Source organism: Oncorhynchus keta, chromosome 30 (assembly GCF_023373465.1).
Source record: "Oncorhynchus keta strain PuntledgeMale-10-30-2019 chromosome 30, Oket_V2, whole genome shotgun sequence".
NCBI lineage: Eukaryota > Metazoa > Chordata > Actinopteri > Salmoniformes > Salmonidae > Oncorhynchus > Oncorhynchus keta.
In genome coordinates this window covers 59,042,097-59,064,958 of record NC_068450.1, presented here as the reverse complement: position 1 = coordinate 59,064,958, position 22,862 = coordinate 59,042,097, and the positions used below count along the sequence as shown (strand labels likewise).

The window sequence follows — 22,862 nt, the reverse complement described above, 5'->3', positions numbered from 1 at the left end:
TAATCTCATTCATTATGATCTGAAAGGCAAAACTGATCATAGATCAGCACACTGACACTTTATGAACTCAAGGCCTTAGTGATACTGCCCTAAAGAGAGGCTTTCAGATGGCGCGGGCGGCACACTTTGATATATTATATCAACATGAAAAGTCGATCATATAATATATACTATATAGCATAGAAAAACTTGTATGAGGGGAGTCATTTGGGTCATTGAAAAGTGGCATTTTATATAAGTCCCATGTATTATTAATAATTGGAGTTTGAATGTGAGACGTACTGTTTCCACCAGGAGAGGTCTGAGTAACGGAGAGACTGCATCCCTGAAGACCTTACTGGCCCACGACGACTCCGAGAACGACCTCACCACACCCTCCAAGGATGGCACCTTGGTCATCAGACAGGTAGGACTGCAGAAGACCCTCTGGTTGTTATCATGTCTTCTCTCTTTTGTCTGTAGTACTAAATGTAAGCCATATGTTCCCCCACCCACTTCCACCCCTGATTTCAGTTATCATCTTGTTTGATTTCCTTGGTTTGCTGGTAAAGCACACTGTCATGTACAGTTACTAGTGGGAAAACAACGAGATAGAAGTTGAGGTTGTTCTTGGTTACAGAGCGCGGGCGACATAAAGCGCCCGGCGGTCAATGTCTCTTCATCCTCCTCCGGTCCCAGTGTGGCTCCCGGTCAAGCCGTTCAAGCACATCCTCCTCCTCCCGGTCCCGGTAACGGTCACCAGGAGAAAAACGGCTTTGCCAGCCGCATTCACCTGCTGCCAGACCTTATTCAGCAGAGCCACCACTCCCCCACCTCCGCCTCCTCCACCTCTTCTTCCATCTCCATCTCCCCCTCCTCCAGCCATGTCAGCCCAGCCATGTCCCCCCAGACCCCCCTGGACAAGCTCACTGCCATCGAGGTATGTCCCCTGTCCCTTAAGCTGGCTACTCTGGTTGTTCAGTCTACTCTGTCCCCTGCTGGCTGGCTGACTGAACTGACTAATGATCTCTGGGCTGCTGCACCTTCTGAATATTACTCAAAGCACTGCCTCTTACACTAGCGCCACCTAGTGTGGGACCTTAGCAATGAGCAAGCGACTTTACTAGTCGAGGTAGCTTTTGTAAAACATTTTGCCAAGGTGCAAGCTGGGAGGTGAAGTCTATGTAGTCCATCTTGTCAGGGGTTAAGAGGTTGTGGAACACCTCATTGGACTTCATCTCCCATCTCTCCATGGCCCTAGTGCTTTGGTGTCATTTCACTCTAGCAGTTTAGTAGTAGGCTGCGCCTGGGTGGTAGCTAGCATGCTTAGTGTGCGGTGCTTTTGGTCAACCCCAGCTTGTATGGATTTTACTGGCCAACTAAAGGTGTGTGTTAGCATGATAACGCTACTATCATGGAAGACACTGAACAGCGCGGCTACCTTTAGCCTAATGATTAACTGCTGCGTTTTGTCGGTGGTGTTTGGTCAAATCTGTGTGCTTTACACTGGCAATTTGACTTTCCATATTTCATCACCTTTCATCCCATTTCTCTCTGAATTTCTGTTTCTATCCTGAACACGCCATCTTTGTTTCGTCTTCCATGTTGGTTCTGCTTTCCTTTTAAGTCACTAACCTTGTTTTTCATGCCTGCTTCCAACAACAACTGCATGTCAAATCTTCCCATGCGTTTTGTGTGTTTTTATTGTTTTGTTTTTGCCGTCCGTAAAGTAGATGTCATGTTTCATTACCAGATGATGAGCAATGTCCTGATGTCCAGCGAATTGTAACAGAACTCAGTGTGTAGATAGTGTTTTATGAAGCCCTGTGGTTTCTAAAGCAGATCTGAGTGATTCTCAGTTTTAGATTGGCCAAGCCTGCAGGCCCTTCCTATTGTACTGTTAATTGGCTACTATAAATCCTATTCAGCCTTGAACATGTCTATCATAGAATGTCATGAGCGCAGTAAAATGAATCCGTTGCTGAGATCGAACCAGACTCACTGCAGCTGCCATAGCTCCCCCTGCTGGGGTAAAAAAGTATTATTTAATACAAACATTATACAATAAACAATGTAATATTTGACAGTATGAAGCCAAGGAGAAACGGGCTTAGGCAATACTGATAGTGTAGCAGACCAGGTTGAGTTACAGGTAGATGTGGATCTTTTAGGGCGGCAGGTAGCTTAGCCTGTAATCGAAAGGTCTAGTTCGAATCCCAGAAGCGACATGGTAAAGATTCAGTTGATGTGCCCTTGAGCAAGGCACTTAACCCTAATTGCTCCAGTGTCACAACGGATAATGTCTGATCCCTGGCCGTGACCCCACTTTCCGAGGGTGTCTCGGGGGGAGTTGGGATATGCAAAAAACACATTTCCATTTCACACTTGAAACAGGACAAATATAAGCACCAAACATTCTTATTATATCGATCCACTGTTGTGTGTATTCTGCTCTCACTCCCATGCCTGTGTCGCCAGACCCACTCGGCCAGCAACACCATGCAGAAACACAAGTCTTCCTCCTCCTTCACCCCCTTCATCGACCCGCGCCTCCTGCAGGTCTCTCCCTCCAGCGGCAGCTCCCTCAACAACATGGGTGAGTCACCACCTCTTCCTTCTCTACCCTTTTAATGCTGATTTAGGATCAGCTCTCTTTTCTCCAGTCATCTTATCCATTAACAATAGAATCATCTCTGGGTCAGTAACTAGGAGTTAGTATACACTGACCTATACATAGAACACGCTTGGCACAGGAAGTGTAATACAGAGCATGATCAACAAGGGATAGCAAAGCCCTGCCCCTTCTCCCTTTGACCTCTGACCTTTGGTGTCCACAGCGGCCTTCGGGAACGACGGGCGGCTGGTGGACGCCCTGAGGGCTGACCCGTCTCGTAAGGGCTCCGTGGTCAATGTGAACCCGGTCAACACGCGCCCCCAGAGCGACACGCCCGAGATCCGCAAGTACAAGAAGAGGTTCAACTCTGAGATCCTGTGTGCTGCACTATGGGGTACGTACCTGAGGAAGAGGTGGCTGAGTAGAAGGATAGCGTTGATAGATGGATGAATAGATAGATAGATGGATGTGATAGGATGGATATATATATATACTGATAGGATGGATGAATGGGTGGATAACATTTATAGGAAATCCATCATAGGTTTAATGACAAGCATGACAGACCTGTCTCTCCCTCGGTTCTGACTGGTGTGTGTGTGTCCCTGTCCTCTCCCAGGTGTCAACCTGCTGGTGGGGACAGAGAGTGGTCTGATGCTGCTGGACCGTAGCGGTCAGGGGAAGGTCTACCCCCTCATCAGCCGACGGCGCATCCAGCAGATGGACGTCCTGGAGGGACTCAACGTCCTGGTCACTATATCAGGTACGGACCACGGAGGTGCACGGACACACGAATACACTCTCCTGACTTATCCTGTACTCCCAACTCATTCTCTCTTTCTCTTGTTTTTCTATCTCACCATCCCTCCCTCTCTCCCCCCACCCCACACACACACACACACACACACACACACACACACACAGGGAAGAAGAATAAGTTGCGTGTGTACTACCTGTCCTGGCTGAGGAACAAGATACTCCACAACGACCCCGAGGTGGAGAAGAAGCAGGGCTGGGTCACTGTAGGAGAGCTGGAGGGCTGCGTACACTACAAAGTCGGTACGTTCTATTCCCCATTTACCATCAGGAATGACACTTCTCTTGTTACAAGGCTGTATGTAGCATGTCCAAGTCCAATCTTGATGAGCGGTCAGAAATAAAAACGTGTTTTCTCTTGATTTCAGTGAAATATGAGAGGATCAAGTTCTTGGTCCTTGCCTTGAAGAACTCCGTGGAGGTCTATGCGTGGGCCCCCAAGCCGTACCACAAGTTCATGGCCTTCAAGGTACTGTAAACTGGCAAAGGCTGCAGTGAGACCAACATGGCATTTGGCTTACATTCACATTCCCACTACAAATATGAACTTAAAGGTGTATTCTGTAACTGTCTTCCTCCTGCAGTCGTTTGGTGACCTGGTGCACAAACCCCTGCTGGTTGACCTGACGGTGGAGGAGGGTCAGAGGTTAAAGGTCATCTACGGCTCCAGCAACGGCTTCCATGCCGTGGACGTGGACTCTGGGGCGGTGTACGACATCTACCTGCCCACACACGTAAGAGACCATCTATTATCCGTCTCGTTCCTCTGCTTCCTGTTTTTCTTTGTTCCACCAATCCATGGCCGAATCTCAAACCGAACACTTTCACCACTCGATATGCACGTTCACGAATCAATCGAGCCAATCTCAAATGCTAATTGTCGAGTCATCCGTTCGGAAGCCTCTCTATCCCATTCCGACTCAACGCCCTTGGCAGCAACTTCTTCCCATTAATTTTAGCATGTTACCTAGCAACAACAGTCACTACTTCCTCTGACTCAAAACTTTTTCAGAATAGGTCAAGATAAATCAAAACATTTAATACATTTTGAAGTTTAATTCTGAGGTCATAGTGACAGGATTTTACAACTAGCTAAGGAGTTTAGTGCATTTCTGAAGTTTGATCACGTACACAAACGTGTCTATTATTAGCTAGCTGAGCCTGAGCCAGTCACGTCATATGAAACGAAAGAGAAGCTAACCAACCAGCTAGTGCAACACTAATTGCAGTGCTCTTTCCATAAGCAAGTTAGCTAGCTACTGTAGTAAAATTTTATCACGATGAACACGTTTTAATGAAGCAGCAAACGGCATGCTCTGTCCAGAGTCAGTACATATATTGAGTCTGCTGCTGTGCTGTGCGTTTATCTGACCCAACATAGCGATTGGTGCTTTGGAAATATGCAAAATTCCTAACAAATGACACAAGACTAACCTTTTTGTTTCTCTGTTTGCTCTGCCCCCCCCCCCTTTAGATCCAGACCAATATCCAGTCCCATGCCATCATCATCCTGCCCAACACGGATGGTATTGAGCTGCTGGTGTGTTACGAGGACGAGGGTGTCTACGTTAACACCTACGGACGCATCACCAAAGACGTGGTGTTGCAGTGGGGCGAGATGCCCACCTCAGTGGGTACGTAACACTCACACACTGGGACGCACAGTGCATTCAGAAAGTATTCAGACCCCTTCACTTTTTCCACATTTTGTTACGTTACAGCCTTACTCTAAAATGGATTTAATAGATTGTTTCCCTCATCAATCTACACACACTACCCCATAATGAAAAAGCGAAAAACATGTTTTTAGAAATTAACAGATTTATAAAAAAATACTAAACCATCACATAAGTATTCAGACCCTTTAGTCAGTACTTTGTTGAGCACCTTTGGCAACGATGACAGCCTTGAGTCTTGTACAATCTTGGCACACCTTTATTTGGGGAATTCTTCACATTCTTCTCTGCAGATCCTCTCAAGCTCTGTCAGGTTGGATGGGGAGCATCACTGTACAGCTATTTTCAGGTCTCTCCAGAGATGTTAGATTGGGTTCAATTTGGGGCTCTGGCTAGGCTACTCAATGACATTCAGACACCAAGCCATTCCTGTGTTGTCTTGGCTGTGTACGTAGGGTTGTTGTCCTGTTGCAAGGTGAACCTTTGCCCCAGTCAGAGGTCCTGAGCGCTCTGGAGCAGGTTCTCATCAAGGATCTCTCTGTACTATGCCCAGTTCATCTGTCCCTCAATCCTGACTAGTCTCCCAGTCCCTGCTGCTGAAAAACATCCCCACAGCATGATGCTTCACTGTAGGGATGGTGCCAGGTTTCCTCCAGACGTGACGCTTGGCATTAAAGGCAAGGAGTTCAATCTTGCTTTCATAAGACCAGAGAACCTTGTTTCTCATGGTCAGAGTCCTTTTACGTGCCTTTTGGCAAACTCCAAGCAGGCTGTCGTGCCTTTTGGCAAACTCCAAGCAGGCTGTCGTGCCTTTTGGCAAACTCCAAGCAGGCTGTCGTGCCTTTTGGCAAACTCCAAGCAGGCTGTCGTGCCTTTTGGCAAACTCCAAGCAGGCTGTCGTGCCTTTTGGCAAACTCCAAGCAGGCTGTCGTGCCTTTTGGCAAACTCCAAGCAGGCTGTCGTGCCTTTTGGCAAACTCCAAGCAGGCTGTCGTGCCTTTTGGCAAACTCCAAGCAGGCTGTCGTGCCTTTTGGCAAACTCCAAGCAGGCTGTCGTGCCTTTGGCAAACTCAAGCAGGCTGTCGTGCCTTTTGGCAAACTCAAGCAGGCTGTCGTGCCTTTTGGCAAACTCAAGCAGGCTGTCGTGCCTTTTGGCAAACTCAAGCAGGCTGTGTGCCTTTTGGTGCCTCAAGCAGGCTGTCGTTTTGGCAAACTCAAGCAGGCTGTCGTGCCTTTTGGCAAACTCAAGCAGGCTGTCGTGCCTTTTGGCAAACTCCAAGCAGGCTGTCGTGCCTTTTGGCAAACTCCAAGCAGGCTGTCGTGCCTTTTGGCAAACTCCAAGCAGGCTGTCGTGCCTTTTACTGAGGATTGGCTTCTGTCTGACCATTCTATCATAAAGGCCTGATTTGGTGGAGCGCTGCAGAGATGGTTGTCCTTCTGGAAGGTTCTCTCATCTCAACAGAGGAACTCTGTCAGTGACCATCGGGCTCTTGGTCGCCTCCCTGACCAAGACCTTTCTCCCCCGATTGCTCAGTTTGTCTGGGAGGCCAGCTCTAGGAAGAGTCTTGGTAGTTCCAAACGTCTTGCATTTAAGAATGATGGAGGTCACTGTGTTCTTGGGGACCTTCAGTTCTGCAGATATTTTCTGTACCCTTCCCCAGATCTGTGCCTCGACACAATCCTGTCTCTGAGCTCTACGGACAATTCCTTCGACTTCATGGCTTGGTTTTTGCTCTGAAATGCCCTGTCAACTGTGGGACCTTATAGACAGGTGTGTGCCTTTCCAAATCATGTCCAGTCAATGTAATTTACCACAGGTGGACAACAGTCAAGTTGAAGAAACATCTCAAGGATGATCAATGGAAACAGGCTGCACCGGAGCTGTAGTTCGAGTCTCATAGCAAAGAGTCTAAATAATTATGTAAAAACCTGTTTTTCGCTTTGTCATTATGGGGTATTGTGTGTAGATCAATTTTAGAATAAGGCTGTAATGTAACAATGTGGAAAAAGTGAAGGGGTCTGAATACTTTCCGAATGCACTGTACACACACAAACACATGTTCTTACTAACTTGATTGTCCATCTGTTTGTGTAGCCTACATTAGGTCTAACCAGATCATGGGCTGGGGGGAGAAGGCCATAGAGATCAGGTCTGTGGAGACAGGACACCTGGACGGGGTCTTCATGCACAAGAGAGCCCAGAGACTCAAGTTCCTGTGTGAGAGGAACGACAAGGTGAGTTCTGCGTACAACACACACTTTGCTTACTTGCTTAGAGATGATGATAATGACGCTATTCTCACACACTCTCTCTCACACTGTCTTTGTCCTGCAGGTGTTCTTTGCGTCGGTGCGCTCTGGAGGTTCCAGCCAGGTCTACTTCATGACCCTGGGCCGTACCTCCCTGCTTAGCTGGTAGTGTACACACACACCCAGCAGCATGAAGACAGCACCCCTCGGTTTATTACCACCATAATGATGACTCATGACAATGATTTATCTTGAACTTGACGTACAACTGGAGTACTGAGCTCTGAGGCGGCGCGATACCTAAATATCACCTGTTTCAAATAAGAAAAGACAATTGCACGATAAACGGACTGAAATCATGAAGGGGAGGCCACGGGGTCCCTATAGGCTGATGGGACTGTGTTTGTTTGTCAGTTGGTAGTGCTGTCATCATGCCCATTGGCCACTCTGCTCTGACAACAGACGTCATCAGCTTTTCTGGGTTCTCGCCCCCAAACCCTACTAGAGCCTCCCCTTACCTCCTACACCAGTGGGAGTAGGGATCTGAGCCCGACTTATTCAAAACACTGGTAGATGTTAATGTCTCTCTATTGGAAGAAGAGTGAGGGGCTTATGTGTGTGTGACAGAGGATGGAAAGGGAGGAAAATAACAAAGGGGACCTTATAGCACCAGACAGGTGAAAGGTCATACAGTAGTTTGTTATTGTGTTTAGTCCAGGTCATGTTCAGGTCAACCTCTTGTGTTGAGTTTCTTAGATCAGTTCCTCTGACTGACATGCCGTTGCCACCACATGGGTACATTTTCAAATGGGTCGTGCTTGACATTGAAAATGTAACTTTTGTCTCTTTTTCACTCCGGCCTTCCTCTTGATAAAGGTTCAAACAGGGTTAAAGCGTGGAGAGAAGTTTCATCAAAGATGTCGACTTAACCCTTAATAGGACACTGCAACCTTATATTGGGGCCTTTCCAGTCCCATATACTCCTGAGGGTCTTTTCCAGCCTCCCTCAACTTTAACGTGCCACATTGCCTCTCCTTGGTCGTGTTGGGCAAACTGTGAATGGGTTGATATGTACAGTAGACTCTAGAGAACGGTCTTGGTCATGAGTTGTGACTTTGACCCACCATTTGGTAGCATGATGACCAGGATATTCAATGGAACAAGTGTCAAGATTAAATATACCGTAAGGATTTGTAGATGAAGCATTAAAATCCACAACATATCCAAATGTATCAGCAACCACAGCTTTCGATTGGTTTGTTTTTCATTTTAATGGGCCCCTCCACTGAATTCAGGTTTACGTTTGTGGCTACTTGTACAATCTGTTGTGACAAATGCTTTAGGTTTTGCTCAGAAGTCCTACAGGAAATGTATCAAAATCGGACATTTTGAGTGCGATTGAATTATTAAATGTAAAAACTATTATAAAGCAGCATGGTCCCCATTTTGATACGTTTGTGAAATCGTTGTAATTCGATGTTGGACTATTTTAATACCAACAGACTAACATAGTCGGGTAGCTTCACCCCCTCAGCTTGTCTGCATTATTTTAGTATCTTGACTCTGAGGAAAGAAGGGGACATTTTTGTTTTGTACAGTCTGTCCCAGTCCAGGCAGTAGTATGCTATGGATTAAAGCAACACGACAACAACCTGGAAGCTTTTCCAAACCCCAGCAGCTCCTGGTGTTATTTCATTTGTTTTCCTCTCGCCTCTTGATCCAACTAGTGAAAAATCGGACGGCACTTGTTTGTCCTAATGTTTCCTGGTTAGCCTGGGTACCAGTCTGAAGCAACAGCAAGGAGCTCCACTGTCCTGGTCTTCTGACATAGACTGGCACCACAGTTAGATTGTTTGTATGAACACAAGTTTTTTAAAAGAATGGAAATCATAATGTCTCTAGGGTTACATGTCCCTCCAAAGCTTGATCCACTGTATTGGACTGTTACATCCTCTAAAGAGGCCTGTAAGAATATAGAAATGAGATGCTTTTTTCCTCTGCAAATCTGTGAAACGCGGTGCCATGCCAAGATGGCACAAGTCACACATTTTAACAGTGTTACAAACCACTACAGAAAGTATCGATAACATTTTTAAATCCTAGATTTAGTTAGTTTCTGTCATTTTTATTACCCTTATAATTATGCGACTGGAGTGGTTTTTAAAAATGAATGCACACATTTATGTTAAGTGTTTACAGAGGCAATGTTTTGTTAAACCAATGTGCATCAATATAAATATTTATGTTTTTGTTTTAGGGCAATTCTCCCTTTTTTATTTTTAGCTTTTGTATCATTTGGAGGTTCATGTACAGGAATGACCCTCAACCTCTGTTCATTCACTTTTCAAAAATGACAAGATTCTGAGTTTAAATCACTGATTTTCCTGGATAACACAGTAGTGTGCCCTTGGCTGTGGCAACGTTGTGACATGGTTCTCTGCTGCCCAGGTGCCAGGTGACAAGTGTTTCTACCATGCTACTCTAATTTATGCCCTCTGTGTATTATGGGAATTGTTGTATTTTCCTCAAGGTCTTTTTTCCATTGAATAAAATCCTAAGTAATTTACTAAATTGTGTGAGGTAGTTTTGTAACCCTTTAACATAAAGCATTCAGTCTTCTCTATTGTGTGAAATAAATGTGGGGCTGTAAACAAATTGAATGTCATTTTTAATCTGAGCCTAAGAAACATTATGGAGATATTGTATTTTAAGTGTTTCAAATACGATAACATTTATACAAACCATGTAAAAGAACCTCAAGTAAATGTTGCGTGACATTTCCTAATTGTAACACCTTTAATCTAGCCTGTCTGCCTAGTTATCTTCTGTCAGTTATATCTAGCCTGTCTGTCTAGTTATCTTCTGTCCTATCTCTAGCCTGTCTGCCTAGTTATCTTCTGTCAGTTATCTCTAGCCTGTCTAGTTATCTTCTGTCCTATCTCTAGCCTGTCTGTGCTGTCGCCTGTCTGCCAGACAACTCGAGACGGATGTTTATGTCAAGCATCAGCATGTGAACTGCATCATGACAAAGGTTCGTTTCATGATAAGAAATGTTCACGTTTGGGCCACAAGTGCCATAAATTTGACTCGCCGTTTGTATGTAGCTAGCTTGGACGATGTTACTGGTGGTTCTGACTGTATCATGATTTTGGTATGAATTGCACGTCGAACTTCAAAAAGGAAGCAGCGATGCTGCAGGCAGTCTGTAAACCTGTCAACGCTAGCTAACGTTAACTAGTTAGGTAAACCTACAAACGGTATCATTTTGCATTTGTCGACTTAATTTTAGCCAGCCAACTTTGTGTCGAATACCACGCCCAGTAGCTGTTGTCACTGTCGACAAGAACATGTCAGGACCACCAAATACGTGCTGCTAACTTGGCTACCTACCTCTGGTGAGTGAATTTCTTCTGCATTTTAAGTAAGACATTTAGCGATCTAGATCATAACAGGCTCTGTGTGTGTTACCCAGGACAGCCTGCACGTGTACCACTGTCTCCTCTTGTCCATTCAGCTGAAAGAGAGAGGGGCACCTGCACCCCAGACATGAGCATGGAGGCCTCATGAAAGATTTGATGCTTTTTAACAGAAGCCACCATTCACAATTGGGTGTGCTGACTGACTGGGGAGTTGTCTGGCCTGGGCAATGAGTTGGCTTGGCCCAACAGCTGGCCAAGTCCCACGAGGGTCTCTCCCTTTTCTCCTGCCTGCCTCCAGATCCTCACCCTGGCCCAATGGACCACAACACTCCTGTTACTGTCAATAGTAGTCATTACTGGTCAGTGGTCAAAAGTAATTAAACTGACAATTATTAAACCAGTTTTTTTAAATTGGTGCATAAATCATTTTCTAAACATTTCCTGAACTTTGTTCCTGTTTTGTGCCTACTGAACATGAGTGTATGTTGACTGAGATGGCTGGAGGTCAGTGGTGATGTGGCCCTTTTTTAATTGAAAGGCCAGCGTGGTCAAATAAAAGGTCAGAGAGCACAGTGGCCATAGATACTATTAAATGACTATTCTAATTCCTAATTCTATGACGGTGGCCATAGGACCCTCTTCTGCTCCCTTTGACACCGGTAGAGCAGGTTCTTCTCGTAAAAGTGTCCCCGACTCTCTACTTCACTACTTGTCTTTTTAATCCTAATTTGTGTAGTTCGGGCCTATTGCCCGAGGCCTATTCCTGATTTGAAAAAACATTTGAAACAACATCTTCGTCTAACCTTTGAAACTGTTTGGAGTGCTGTGTTGAAGACCTGCTGCCATTTTGAGGAATGCCATTCATTTATGGCTGAGAATGCAAAAATCGGGGAATAGGTGGACTTCCAGCAGTTGTTGCTGCAAAGACACCTGTTTACTTTAAGCCGAGGGGGCAGATGGTCTCTAAGCCGCTGTAACAGAGAGAGGCTTGCAGTTTACGGTCAATGGGCTACTGCAGCGTTTCCCAACTAGTGGCCCGTGGCCGAAATTGGTTGTAAGCAAAGTTTGAAATGATTGTTAAAGTCAAACATATATTTGTTTGTACTTCTTGTGGGCCATTTGCAGTCTACAAATTATTTGTAATTATGTTCCAGGCCCCCGACCATCTGCTTAAGAAGACATTTTCCCGTAGCTGAATCTAGTTGAAGATTCCTGGTCTGCTGTGTTGTTAGACTGTTCTATAGTACCATGGGTCAGCTTTACTCTTGCCTCCAGCCCTCAAACATCTGCCCGGGCTGCTCTGCTCTCCTCAGCTGCTGTGGTTCTATTACACAGCCAAGGTAATACTGAGTGCTAAAACACAACTATGATACGCTCACAGTCCCAACAGTGACTTATTTGAGTGTCAGATAAACAAGTCACAGTTGGGAGCATTTGACTTTTGTTTATAAAAAAAGTTCTGTCCAGTACCACCAACTCTGTTTAAACTTGCCTTTGTTTTCTCTAGCCTAAATGCATGCAGTGTTTATCCCAACTTAAAGTTGAGGAACTAAACTATTTTTTTGTGCTTCTAAGTAATTTCCCTTAGTGTGCCTCCCGCAACAATAAAAAGGTCCCCCTTTTCATCCTCATTCCAGCCCACTCTATACATGTCCATCCTGTCCCCTTTCACCCCACTGCGACTCCCCCCTCCCCTCTTTTATTCTCTGTAAGGACATGCAGTGCTTTTAACATGATTTACCCCAGTAGAAGTGTGTAACCCTGACCCTCACCCCAACCAAGACAAAAACAAAGGGGTTAGAGCTGCTGCAGTTCCCCAGCTAGCCAGGTGTTCCTCACCCCAGGCCTGTGTTCTTGCAGCGCTTAGCCTCATGTTGCAGCTGCCTGCATGGCTCCCTTTGTCTGCTTCTATTATTGGCCATACACCTCGTTGATTCATTGCTCACACAAGGGAAGACCCTTTCAGAGTGACAGGGTCTGTCTGTCTGTCTGTCTGTGCATGCCTATAGGAGACTGGGTTCATATGCGTCTGTGCGTGCCTATAGGAGACTGGGTTCATATGCGTCTGTGCATGCCTATAGGAGACTGGGTTCATATGCGTCTGTGCATGCCTATAGGAGACTGGGTTCATATGCGTCTGTGCATTCCTATAGGAGACTGGGTTCATATGCGTCTGTGCATGCCTATAGGAGACTGGGTTCATATGCGTCTGTGCATGCCTATAGGAGACTGGGTTCATATGCGTCTGTGCATTCCTATAGGAGACTGGGTTCATATGCGTCTGTGCATTCCTATAGGAGACTGGGTTCATATGTGTCTGTGCATGCCTGACTGTTCATATGCGTCTGTGCCTATAGGAGACTGGGCATTCATAGGAGACTGGGTTCATATGCGTCTGTGCATGCCTATAGGAGACTGGGTTCATATGCGTCTGTGCATGCCTATAGGAGACTGGGTTCATATGCGTCTGTGCATGCCTATAGGAGACTGGGTTCATATGCGTCTGTGCATTCCTATAGGAGACTGGGTTCATATGCGTCTGCCTGTCTGCGTTTGTGTGTCTCAATGTGAGGTCACTACACTCCCATTGGTGGAGCCAGGCAGCCAGTGTCTATCCGAGGAATGGTCGACATTGTAGCTCCATCTGTTGAGCCACTCATTGTTCAACCTGCCTGACTGGCTTGGAAAAAAACTGTGCCTTATGATCAACACACTATCCTTGGATTTTGGCTTTGAAGAGTAGGAAGTGTTTGGAATGTGAAATACTGAATTTTTTGCTCACATCTGTTGAGCAGGGATCTATGAACTTCCAAAAGCTTTCTCTAATGCTGGAATGAACTAAGTTATCTCCCTAAGGACATTTTACTAAAGAGGTTTGCTTTGTCCGGCCGTTGGATGTTCTGCTGAGGTCAGGGTAAGTGGAGATATTAGGCCTTAACTATTTTAGGCTATCTTTCCCATTAAACCATGTCTGTTTCAATGCAGAATGTCAATAGGCTTATGTCAAATGTCTTCTGACAGAATTACAAGAGTTTTAAGAAAACAAGTATTTCGGTGTACCCAATTAGGCTTTCATGTGTTATTTTTCCTTGGAATGTGTAGTGATTTCTGTTTGACCAAGGGCATGTCTCTTCACAAGTGGGGTGGTCACCTTTGAACACGTTGTCTCACCACACCTGTGTGACAGGTTTCTCTTTCTTATAGGGCTCTCACAGGGCTTTGGGGCAAATGTCTTTTCACAGCCTCTTTTATGGGACTTTTAGCACGAGAGGGTGTATGTTATGAGAGACTGACTGTGCACATTTTTGTTTCAACATTTAGTTTATTCTGGTTTTACAGTTTAGTGAAAAATAACACATCGTAAGGAGATTGTAGCAAGTTATGCTTCACTTCATACTGAAAAGAATAATCTATTAGGAAAGTCTGAAATTGACCTAGATATACTGAGCCTTCAGTAAGTGTTCATACCCCTTGACTTATTCCACATTTTGTTGTTACAGCCTGAATTCAAAATTGATTAAATATAAACAAATTCTCACCCATAATGACAAAGTGAAAAACAGTTTTTATAAATGTTTGCACATTTATTGAAAATGACATACAGAAATCAAATTTCCCGAAATGTTCACACCCGAGTCAATACTTTGTAGAAGCACCTTTGGCAGCGATGACAGCTGTGAGTCTTTCTCATACAGCATTCCACACCTGGACTGTGCAACATTTTCCCATTCATTCTGTAATCATTGTTTGACAACCATTTTCAGGTCTTGCCATAGATTTTCAAATAGATTTTAAGTCAAAACTGTAGCTTGGCCATTCAGGAACATTCACTGTCTTCTTGGTAAACTACTCCAGTGTAGATTTGGCCTTGTGTTTTAGGTTATTAGTCTGAACAGGCTTCCTTCTCTTCACTCTGTCCATTAGGTTATTGTGGAGTAAAGTTGTTTCCTCTTACTGTCTCTGACAGAATAATCTCTCCGAAAGTGAATGAGAATCAAACAAAGCTTCATGTCTGTGGTTTAGGCCTTGTTCTGAATTCTAAGACGCTATTGAAGACTTGGCCAGTTTGACAATAGTTTAGTTTTAAAAGGTACATTATTTGTTTATTGCTCTGCTTCAAAATACTTTTGGACGAGCATGACTGGAAAAACTGGCCCACTGAGATGAAGGTACTAGAAACATTCTCACTGGCTGGGTGGTGGAGTATGAGTGATGAGATGGAGAATGGACAATGTTGTGATTTTTATTTTTAGGATGAAGAAGAGAGGGTTCTCATCCTAGTGTCACGTGACTCTGTCTGTCTGGGCGGACGCAGCGGGCTCCATTGAGCGTGCAACGCGGAGCGAGGGAGAAGTTCCCCTGCGGTTCGAGAAGACATGTTGCCCTGGCCAATGGCAGCAAAGCCTTCAGCCCTCTCCACCCCTCCCAGCCAGCGCTGTACTGGGCCAACCCTTCCTTTTCTTTGGAAAGAATTCAACTTTGCAGCAGAGGCGGAAATCCCTGGGGGACGGAGGGCGACACGACCCCCCCCATCCTGGAAAAATATGATTTGTCCCCCCCAATATATCACTGTAAACATAACTATGTAATTCCAATAATATTAATAATATGCAGTGAAAGCACTTGTGCTGATTATAGACAATTAATAGGGCGTTTTTAAGTTTCAAAAGATTGAGACCCCCCGCCCTTTACCTCACAATGCTTTGATCCACTGCCTCCCTCAGCACTGACACATGATGCAGGTACTCTGCGTGTGTGGGGAATCTGAGACTGTCGTGTTGGTGCCTGACCTCAGTAAGTAGTTCAAACAAAGGATATGTTACTTATTTCTTTACTTCTACCACTCAATACAAGAAGACACATTTATAACCGTCACCAGTCTTCATTTCGCTGCATTAAATTAAAGGTCACTATGTTAGCTAGCTAGCTACAGTAACATCAACCAGTGTTAGCAGCTATTTGAATTTGAGAAGATGAGAGAAGCTAGCAATGCAATGTAGTGTTCCTTTTTATTTTTTGTTTTATTTTTTTCGTATTTTTTTATTATTTATTTATATATTTTTTTATTAACAAATCAATACATAAAGCACATGAGGGAACACAAGCATACATAGATTACAAACAATGGACAATCGAGCTAGGGGGTACAATATCACATTACAATTACACAAGGACCTTAAGGGACATGCATATACTTACAATTCTAACAGCTTTTTTGTTAGTAGAGCATTTAACCGTCTTAAAATACAGTTCAATTTCTTTTTATTATATTATTATTATTTTTGTAGGATACGAAAATGTGTTTTTTTGTTTGTAAATTTACATTTGTGTATATGAAATTTGGCCAAAAGAATAATGAAATTAATTACATAAAAATGATTCCGCTTATTTCTATTGTATGTAAAGAATCCAAAAAGTACAACTCTCCACAATAGTGTAAAATCTTCATAAATGTGTTCAATTATAAACCTACTGATGTCTTGCCACAGTTTTCTTACATGAACACAATGCCAAAAAAGATGCACAACTGTTTCTGGGTGGTCATTACAAAAGGAGCAATTTGAGTTGATGTTTTCCTTAAACTTCTTCATATGGTGGTTGGCAGGATAATATTTATGAATAATTTTAAAGGAAACTTCCTTAATTTTGTTAACAAGTAGGTATGTTTGTGGCAACATCCAAACTTTTTTCCAACAGATATTATCAATAAATCCATTCCAATAAGGCATGACATAAGGTATAGATACAACATCCTGCTGAAACAAGGATCGTATCGCTCTGTTGTTGAATGGACCAAAAGAGAAACAAATCTTTCCTACTGATGAGTCAACAGGGTCAACAGAAGGTAGGCTCTGAGGGTCAGGTCTTGACATGTTCCTGAATAACATAGCAACACCTGAGGGAATGGCATCTAAAACAATTGCAAAATCTTTAGGTGTTACAGGGACCTTGTAAAGTGATAAGAATTCTTTATAACTGAGTAAAAGATTCTGTGCATTTACCAGTTGGCTCACCAATAGGATATTATTTCTGAACCAATATTCTAAAAACAGAGAGGTATTTTTATACAATATATCCCGATTATTCCATATATAATATCTGTGTGGAGAAAAATTGTGTTTATAAATTAAGGACCATGACAAGAAAACCTGCCGATGAAAAGCAGAAAGTTTCACTGGAACTTTGTCAATATTATAATTGCAAAACAACATGAAGTTAAGGGCACCAAAAGTAGAGAAGACATGATGAGGAATAAAATTCCAGATAGAAGTGGGTCTTCTTAGGAATTGTTTTATCCAATTGATCTTTAAAGTATTATTTAAAGTAGTAAAATCCAGAAAATTCAGTCCACCATTCTCATAAGTGTTCATTACAACAGTTTTCCTAATGTAATGGGTACGGTTTCTCCAAAGAAAGTTGAAAAGCATCTGGTCTATCTCCTTGCTTATTTTACGGTCAAGATATAAAGATAGAGCACCATATGTTAGTCTAGAGATACCTTCAGCCTTGGTTATTAGGACTCTACCTTTTAAAGATAAGTCCCTCTGTAGCCATTGATTTAGTTTCTTCTGGGTTTTTTTAATAAGAGGGTTAAAATTTAGTAAGCCTCTAGACTTCTGATCCTTTGTAATGGTTATGCCTAAATATGTAAGTTCTTCTTTTACTGGAATACCATAATATGAAGGTGTCACACAATCTTTGACAGCCATGAGTTCACATTTCTTAATGTTAAGATATAGACCAGACGCTTTGGAAAAGGATTGTATCACATTGATCGATATGGGAATTTGGTTAGCGTCTTTCAGAAAAAGTGTAGTATCGTCAGCCAGCTGGCTTATAATAATTTCTTTACCAGCTATGGAAATACCTTGTACAGGACTATTATTTAAAGAATTTGCAAGAAGTTGGGTGATTAATAAAAACGGGTACGGAGAGATAGGACAACCTTGCCTAATTCCTCTCTTTAACTCAAATCTAGGTGAGGTGCCATATTTCAATTTGATAGAGCTGTTACCATTTGCATAGAGAGTCTTAATAGCCTTACAGAAAAAATCCCCAAAGCAAAGTCTCTCAAGGGAGTGGAAGAGAAACTGATGCTCTACTGTGTCAAATGCTTTATAAAAATCTAAAAATAATATGAAGCTATCCTCAGTTATTAGGTCTGAGTAGTCAAGTACGTCTAATACTAGTCTGACATTGTTAGAAATATGTCTGTTCCTCATGAAGCCAGACTATGTTTCATCAATGATTGCATCCAGGACTTCTTTAATTATTTTTGCAAGTAGTGTGGCTAATATCTTATAGTTGTAGTGTTCCTTAGCTGGCGAGGTAACAGAGAGTCCGTGTCTACCGTCTGAAAGGCACTCAATGCACGTAACTAACGTGAGGTTACTCCAGTCAATCGCACCATAGCGATGTTTTATGTTGGCAGGGTTCACACACAATAGCTGAATTTGCAGAGCTATGTGGTGTCGTCAAAGATGGAATCTTTGCTATCGTCAGTTAATTCAGCAGCATACCACCCTGCATCCCACTGCTGGCTTGCTTCTGAAGCTTAGCAGGGTTGGTCCTGGATGGAAGACCAGATGCTGCTGGAAGTGGTGTTGTAGGGCCAGTAGGAGGCACTCTTTACTCGGGTCAACAAAAAAAAAAATATATATATATCCCAATACCCCACAGACACTGCCCCGTGTAGGGTGCCGTCTTTCAGATGGGATGTTAAATGGGTGTCCTGACTCTCTTGAGGTCATTAAAGATCCCATGGCACTTATTTTAAGAGTAGGGGTGTTAACCCTGGTGTCCTGACTAAATTCCCAATCTGGCCCTCAAACCATCACGGTCACCTAATAATCCCCAGTTTACAATGGTCTCTTTCATCTCCCCTGTAACTATTCCCCAGATCGTTGCTGCAAATGAGAACGTGTTCTCAGTCAACCTACCTGGTAAAATAAATTCCAAGATCAGCATGCAGCTGAAGTGCTTCGAAGTCCCTGTGATAAGGTTAGCGATAAACTGAACAGAACTACACTCTCTTCTAAATATCTTTAATGGTCTCGTTGCAAAAGCTACATTGTCGCTAGGGCACTTTGAAGTACCTGTGTGCCGATCTTGGAATAAACTGAAGATATCAAAGACGATAGCAAACACCACAGAAACGGAATTGGTGCTCGCTAGCTCTGCAAATGTAGCTATTGTTGGAAGCCAGCCAATATGAAACAAACTATATTAAAATTACAGAAGGTTGCAACATACGTTGTGTAAATTGTGAACTAATCCAACTGTCAACCCTTGTCACTGCACTCCGTGTCACATTTGCTAGCTGACTAGCTAGCTACCTTTAAGATCGAAGTCCATCTAGAATGATAGATGCCCATCTCTTACTGTAAATAACATGCACACTGTGTGTGTAGCCAGCCAGCCAGGTAGAAAAATGGCAGAAAAAAGGCAAACAGAGTATTTTTCAGTACACCAAAACGCAAAGTAAGAACCCTAGTAGCCTAATATCTCAAAGATAAGTTGATAAAATGTTCATTAGAAAGAAGTGAAATGCTAATGGAAATGTTTCACAATGCTGTCATTAGGCAGCGCAGGCAACAGATGTCATACATACAGTAGAGCTGGGGACAGATGTCATACAGACAGCAGAGCTGGGGACAGATGTCATACAGACAGCAGAGCTGGGGACAGATGTCATACAGACAGCAGAGCTGGGGACAGATGTCATACAGACAGCAGAGCTGGGGACAGATGTCATACAGACAGCAGAGCTGGGGACAGATGTCATACAGACAGCAGAGCTGGGGACAGATGTCATACAGACAGCAGAGCTGGGGACAGATGTCATACAGACAGTAGAGCTGGGGACAGATGTCATACAGACAGCAGAGCTGGGGACAGATGTCATACAGACAGTAGAGCTGGGGACAGATGTCATACAGACAGCAGAGCTGGGGACAGATGTCATACAGACAGCAGAGCTGGGGACAGATGTCATACATACAGCAGAGCTGGGGACTAGAGCTGGGGACAGATGTCATACAGACAGCAGAGCTGGGGACAGATGTCATACATACAGCAGAGCTGGGGACAGATGTCATACAGACAGCAGAGCTGGGGACAGATGTCATACAGACAGCAGAGCTGGGGACAGATGTCATACAGACAGCAGAGCTGGGGACAGATGTCATACAGACAGCAGAGCTGGGGACAGATGTCATACAGACAGCAGAGCTGGGGACAGATGTCATACAGACAGCAGAGCTGGGGACAGATGTCATACAGACAGTAGAGCTGGGGACAGATGTCATACAGACAGCAGAGCTGGGGACAGATGTCATACAGACAGTAGAGCTGGGGATAGATGTCATACAGACAGCAGAGCTGGGGACAGATGTCATACATACAGCAGAGCTGGGGACAGATGTCATACATACAGAGCTGGGGACAGATGTACAGACAGCAGAGCTGGGGACAGATGACATACAGCAGAGCTGGGGACAGATGTCAGCTGGGGACAGATGTCATACATACAGCAGAGCTGGGGACAGATGTCATACAGACAGCAGAGCTGGGGACAGATGTCATACAGACAGTAGAGCTGGGGACAGATGTCATACAGACAGCAGAGCTGGGGACAGATGTCATACAGACAGCAGAGCTGGGGACAGATGTCATACAGACAGCAGAGCTGGGGACAGATGTCATACAGACAGCAGAGCTGGGGACAGATGTCATACAGACAGCAGAGCTGGGGACAGATGTCATACAGACAGCAGAGCTGGGGACAGATGTCATACAGACAGCAGAGCTGGGGACAGATGTCATACAGACAGCAGAGCTGGGGACAGATGTCATACAGACAGCAGAGCTGGGGACAGATGTCATACAGACAGCAGAGCTGGGGACAGATGTCATACAGACAGTAGAGCTGGGGACAGATGTCATACAGACAGCAGAGCTGGGGATAGATGTCATACATACAGTAGACAGATGTCATACAGACAGCAGAGCTGGGGACAGATGTCATACAGACAGACAGATGCTAGGCTGGGGACAGATGTCATACAGACAGTAGAGCTGGGGACAGATGTCATACAGACAGTAGAGCAGGCAACAGATGTCATACATACAGCAGAGCTGGGGATTGATGTCATACAGACAGCAGAGCTGGGGACAGATGTCATACAGACAGCAGAGCTGGGGACAGATGTCATACAGACAGCAGAGCTGGGGACAGATGTCATACAGACAGTAGAGCTGGGGACAGATGTCATACAGACAGCAGAGCTGGGGACAGATGTCATACATACAGCAGACAGATGTCATACAGACAGCAGAGCTGGGGACAGATGTCATACAGACAGCAGAGCTGGGGATAGATGTCATACAGACAGCAGAGCTGGGGACAGATGTCATACATACAGCAGAGCTGGGGACAGATGTCATACAGACAGCAGAGCTGGGGACAGATGTCATACAGACAGCAGAGCTGGGGACAGATGTCATACAGACAGTAGAGCTGGGGACAGATGTCAGAGCTGGGGACAGATGACAGCAGAGCTGGGGACAGATGTCATACAGACAGCAGAGCTGGGGACAGATGTCATACAGACAGCAGAGCTGGGGACAGATGTCATACAGACAGCAGAGCTGGGGACAGATGTCATACAGACAGCAGAGCTGGGGACAGATGTCATACAGACAGCAGAGCTGGGGACAGATGTCATACAGACAGCAGAGCTGGGGACAGATGTCATACAGACAGCAGAGCAGGCAACAGATGTCATACAGACAGCAGAGCAGGCAACAGATGTCATACAGACAGCAGAGCAGGGAACAGATGTCATACAGACAGCAGAGCAGGCAACAGATGTCATACAGACAGCAGACTGATGTCATACAGACAGCAGAGCAGGCAATGATGTCATACAGACAGCAGAGCAGGCAACAGATGTCATACAGACAGCAGAGCAGGCAACAGATGTCATACAGATAGCAGACAGATGTCATACAGACAGCAGAGCAGGCAACTGATGTCATACAGACAGCAGAGCAGGCAACTGATGTCATACAGACAGCAGAGCAGGCAACAGATGTCATACAGACAGCAGAGCTGGGGACAGATGTCATACAGACAGCAGAGCCGGGGCAGATGTCATACAGACAGCAGAGCCGGGGACAGATGTCATACAGACAGACAGATGTCATACAGACAGCAGAGCTGGGGACAGATGTCATACAGGCAGCCGGGGACAGATGTCATACAGACAGCAGAGCAGGGACAGATGTCATACAGACAGCAGAGCCGGGGACAGATGGCAGAGCCAGATGTCATACAGACAGCAGATGCAGGCAGAGCCGGGGACAAATGTCATACAGACAGCAGAGCCGGGGACAGATGTCATACAGACAACAGATGTCAGACAGCAGACAGACAGATGTCATACAGACAGAGCAGGCGACAGATGTCATACAGACAGCAGAGCAGGCGCAGATGTCATATAGACAGCAGAGCAGGCAACAGATGTCATACAGACAGCAGAGCAGGCAACAGATGTCATACAGACAGCAGAGCAGGCAACAGATGTCATACAGACAGCAGAGCAGGCAACAGATGTCATACAGACAGCAGAGCAGGCAACAGATGTCATACAGACAGCAGAGCAGGCAACAGATGTCATACAGACAGCAGAGCAGGCAACAGATGTCATACAGACAGCAGAGCAGGCAACAGATGTCATACAGACAGCAGAGCAGGCAACTGATGTCATACAGACAGCAGAGCTGGGGACAGATGGGCAGGGACAGACTGGCAGAGCAGGCAACAGATGTCATACAGACAGCAGAGCAGACTGATGTCATACAGACAGCAGAGCAGGCAACTGATGTCATACAGACAGCAGAGCAGGCAACAGATGTCATACAGACAGCAGAGCTGGGGACAGACTGGCAGAGCAGGCAACAGATGGCACACAGACAGCAGAGCTGGGGACAGATGGGCAGGGACAGACTAGCAGAGCAGGCAACAGATGGCATACAGACAGCAGAGCTGGGGACAGACTGGCAGAGCAGGTAACTGATGGCATACAGACAGCAGAGCTGGGGACAG

The 22,862-nt window shown here is 44.8% G+C and overlaps 1 protein-coding gene across 1 annotated transcript in view; it reads left to right on the top strand.

Annotated features, from left to right (window-relative positions):
* The window catches only part of LOC118363185 (mitogen-activated protein kinase kinase kinase kinase 4-like), a 59,117-nt gene extending 49,212 nt beyond the window's left edge, over positions 1–9,905 (top strand). Inside the window, exons 20-30 of the mRNA XM_052488678.1 lie at positions 295–406; positions 620–919; positions 2,458–2,575; positions 2,817–2,987; positions 3,213–3,356; positions 3,518–3,652; positions 3,778–3,878; positions 3,994–4,143; positions 4,884–5,043; positions 7,180–7,319; positions 7,420–9,905. Coding sequence (XP_052344638.1) covers positions 295–406; positions 620–919; positions 2,458–2,575; positions 2,817–2,987; positions 3,213–3,356; positions 3,518–3,652; positions 3,778–3,878; positions 3,994–4,143; positions 4,884–5,043; positions 7,180–7,319; positions 7,420–7,503 — 1,615 coding nt within the window. The 3' untranslated portion in view covers positions 7,504–9,905. The remainder of the gene's footprint in view (positions 1–294; positions 407–619; positions 920–2,457; positions 2,576–2,816; positions 2,988–3,212; positions 3,357–3,517; positions 3,653–3,777; positions 3,879–3,993; positions 4,144–4,883; positions 5,044–7,179; positions 7,320–7,419) is intronic.
* The last annotated feature ends 12,957 nt before the right edge of the window (positions 9,906–22,862 follow it).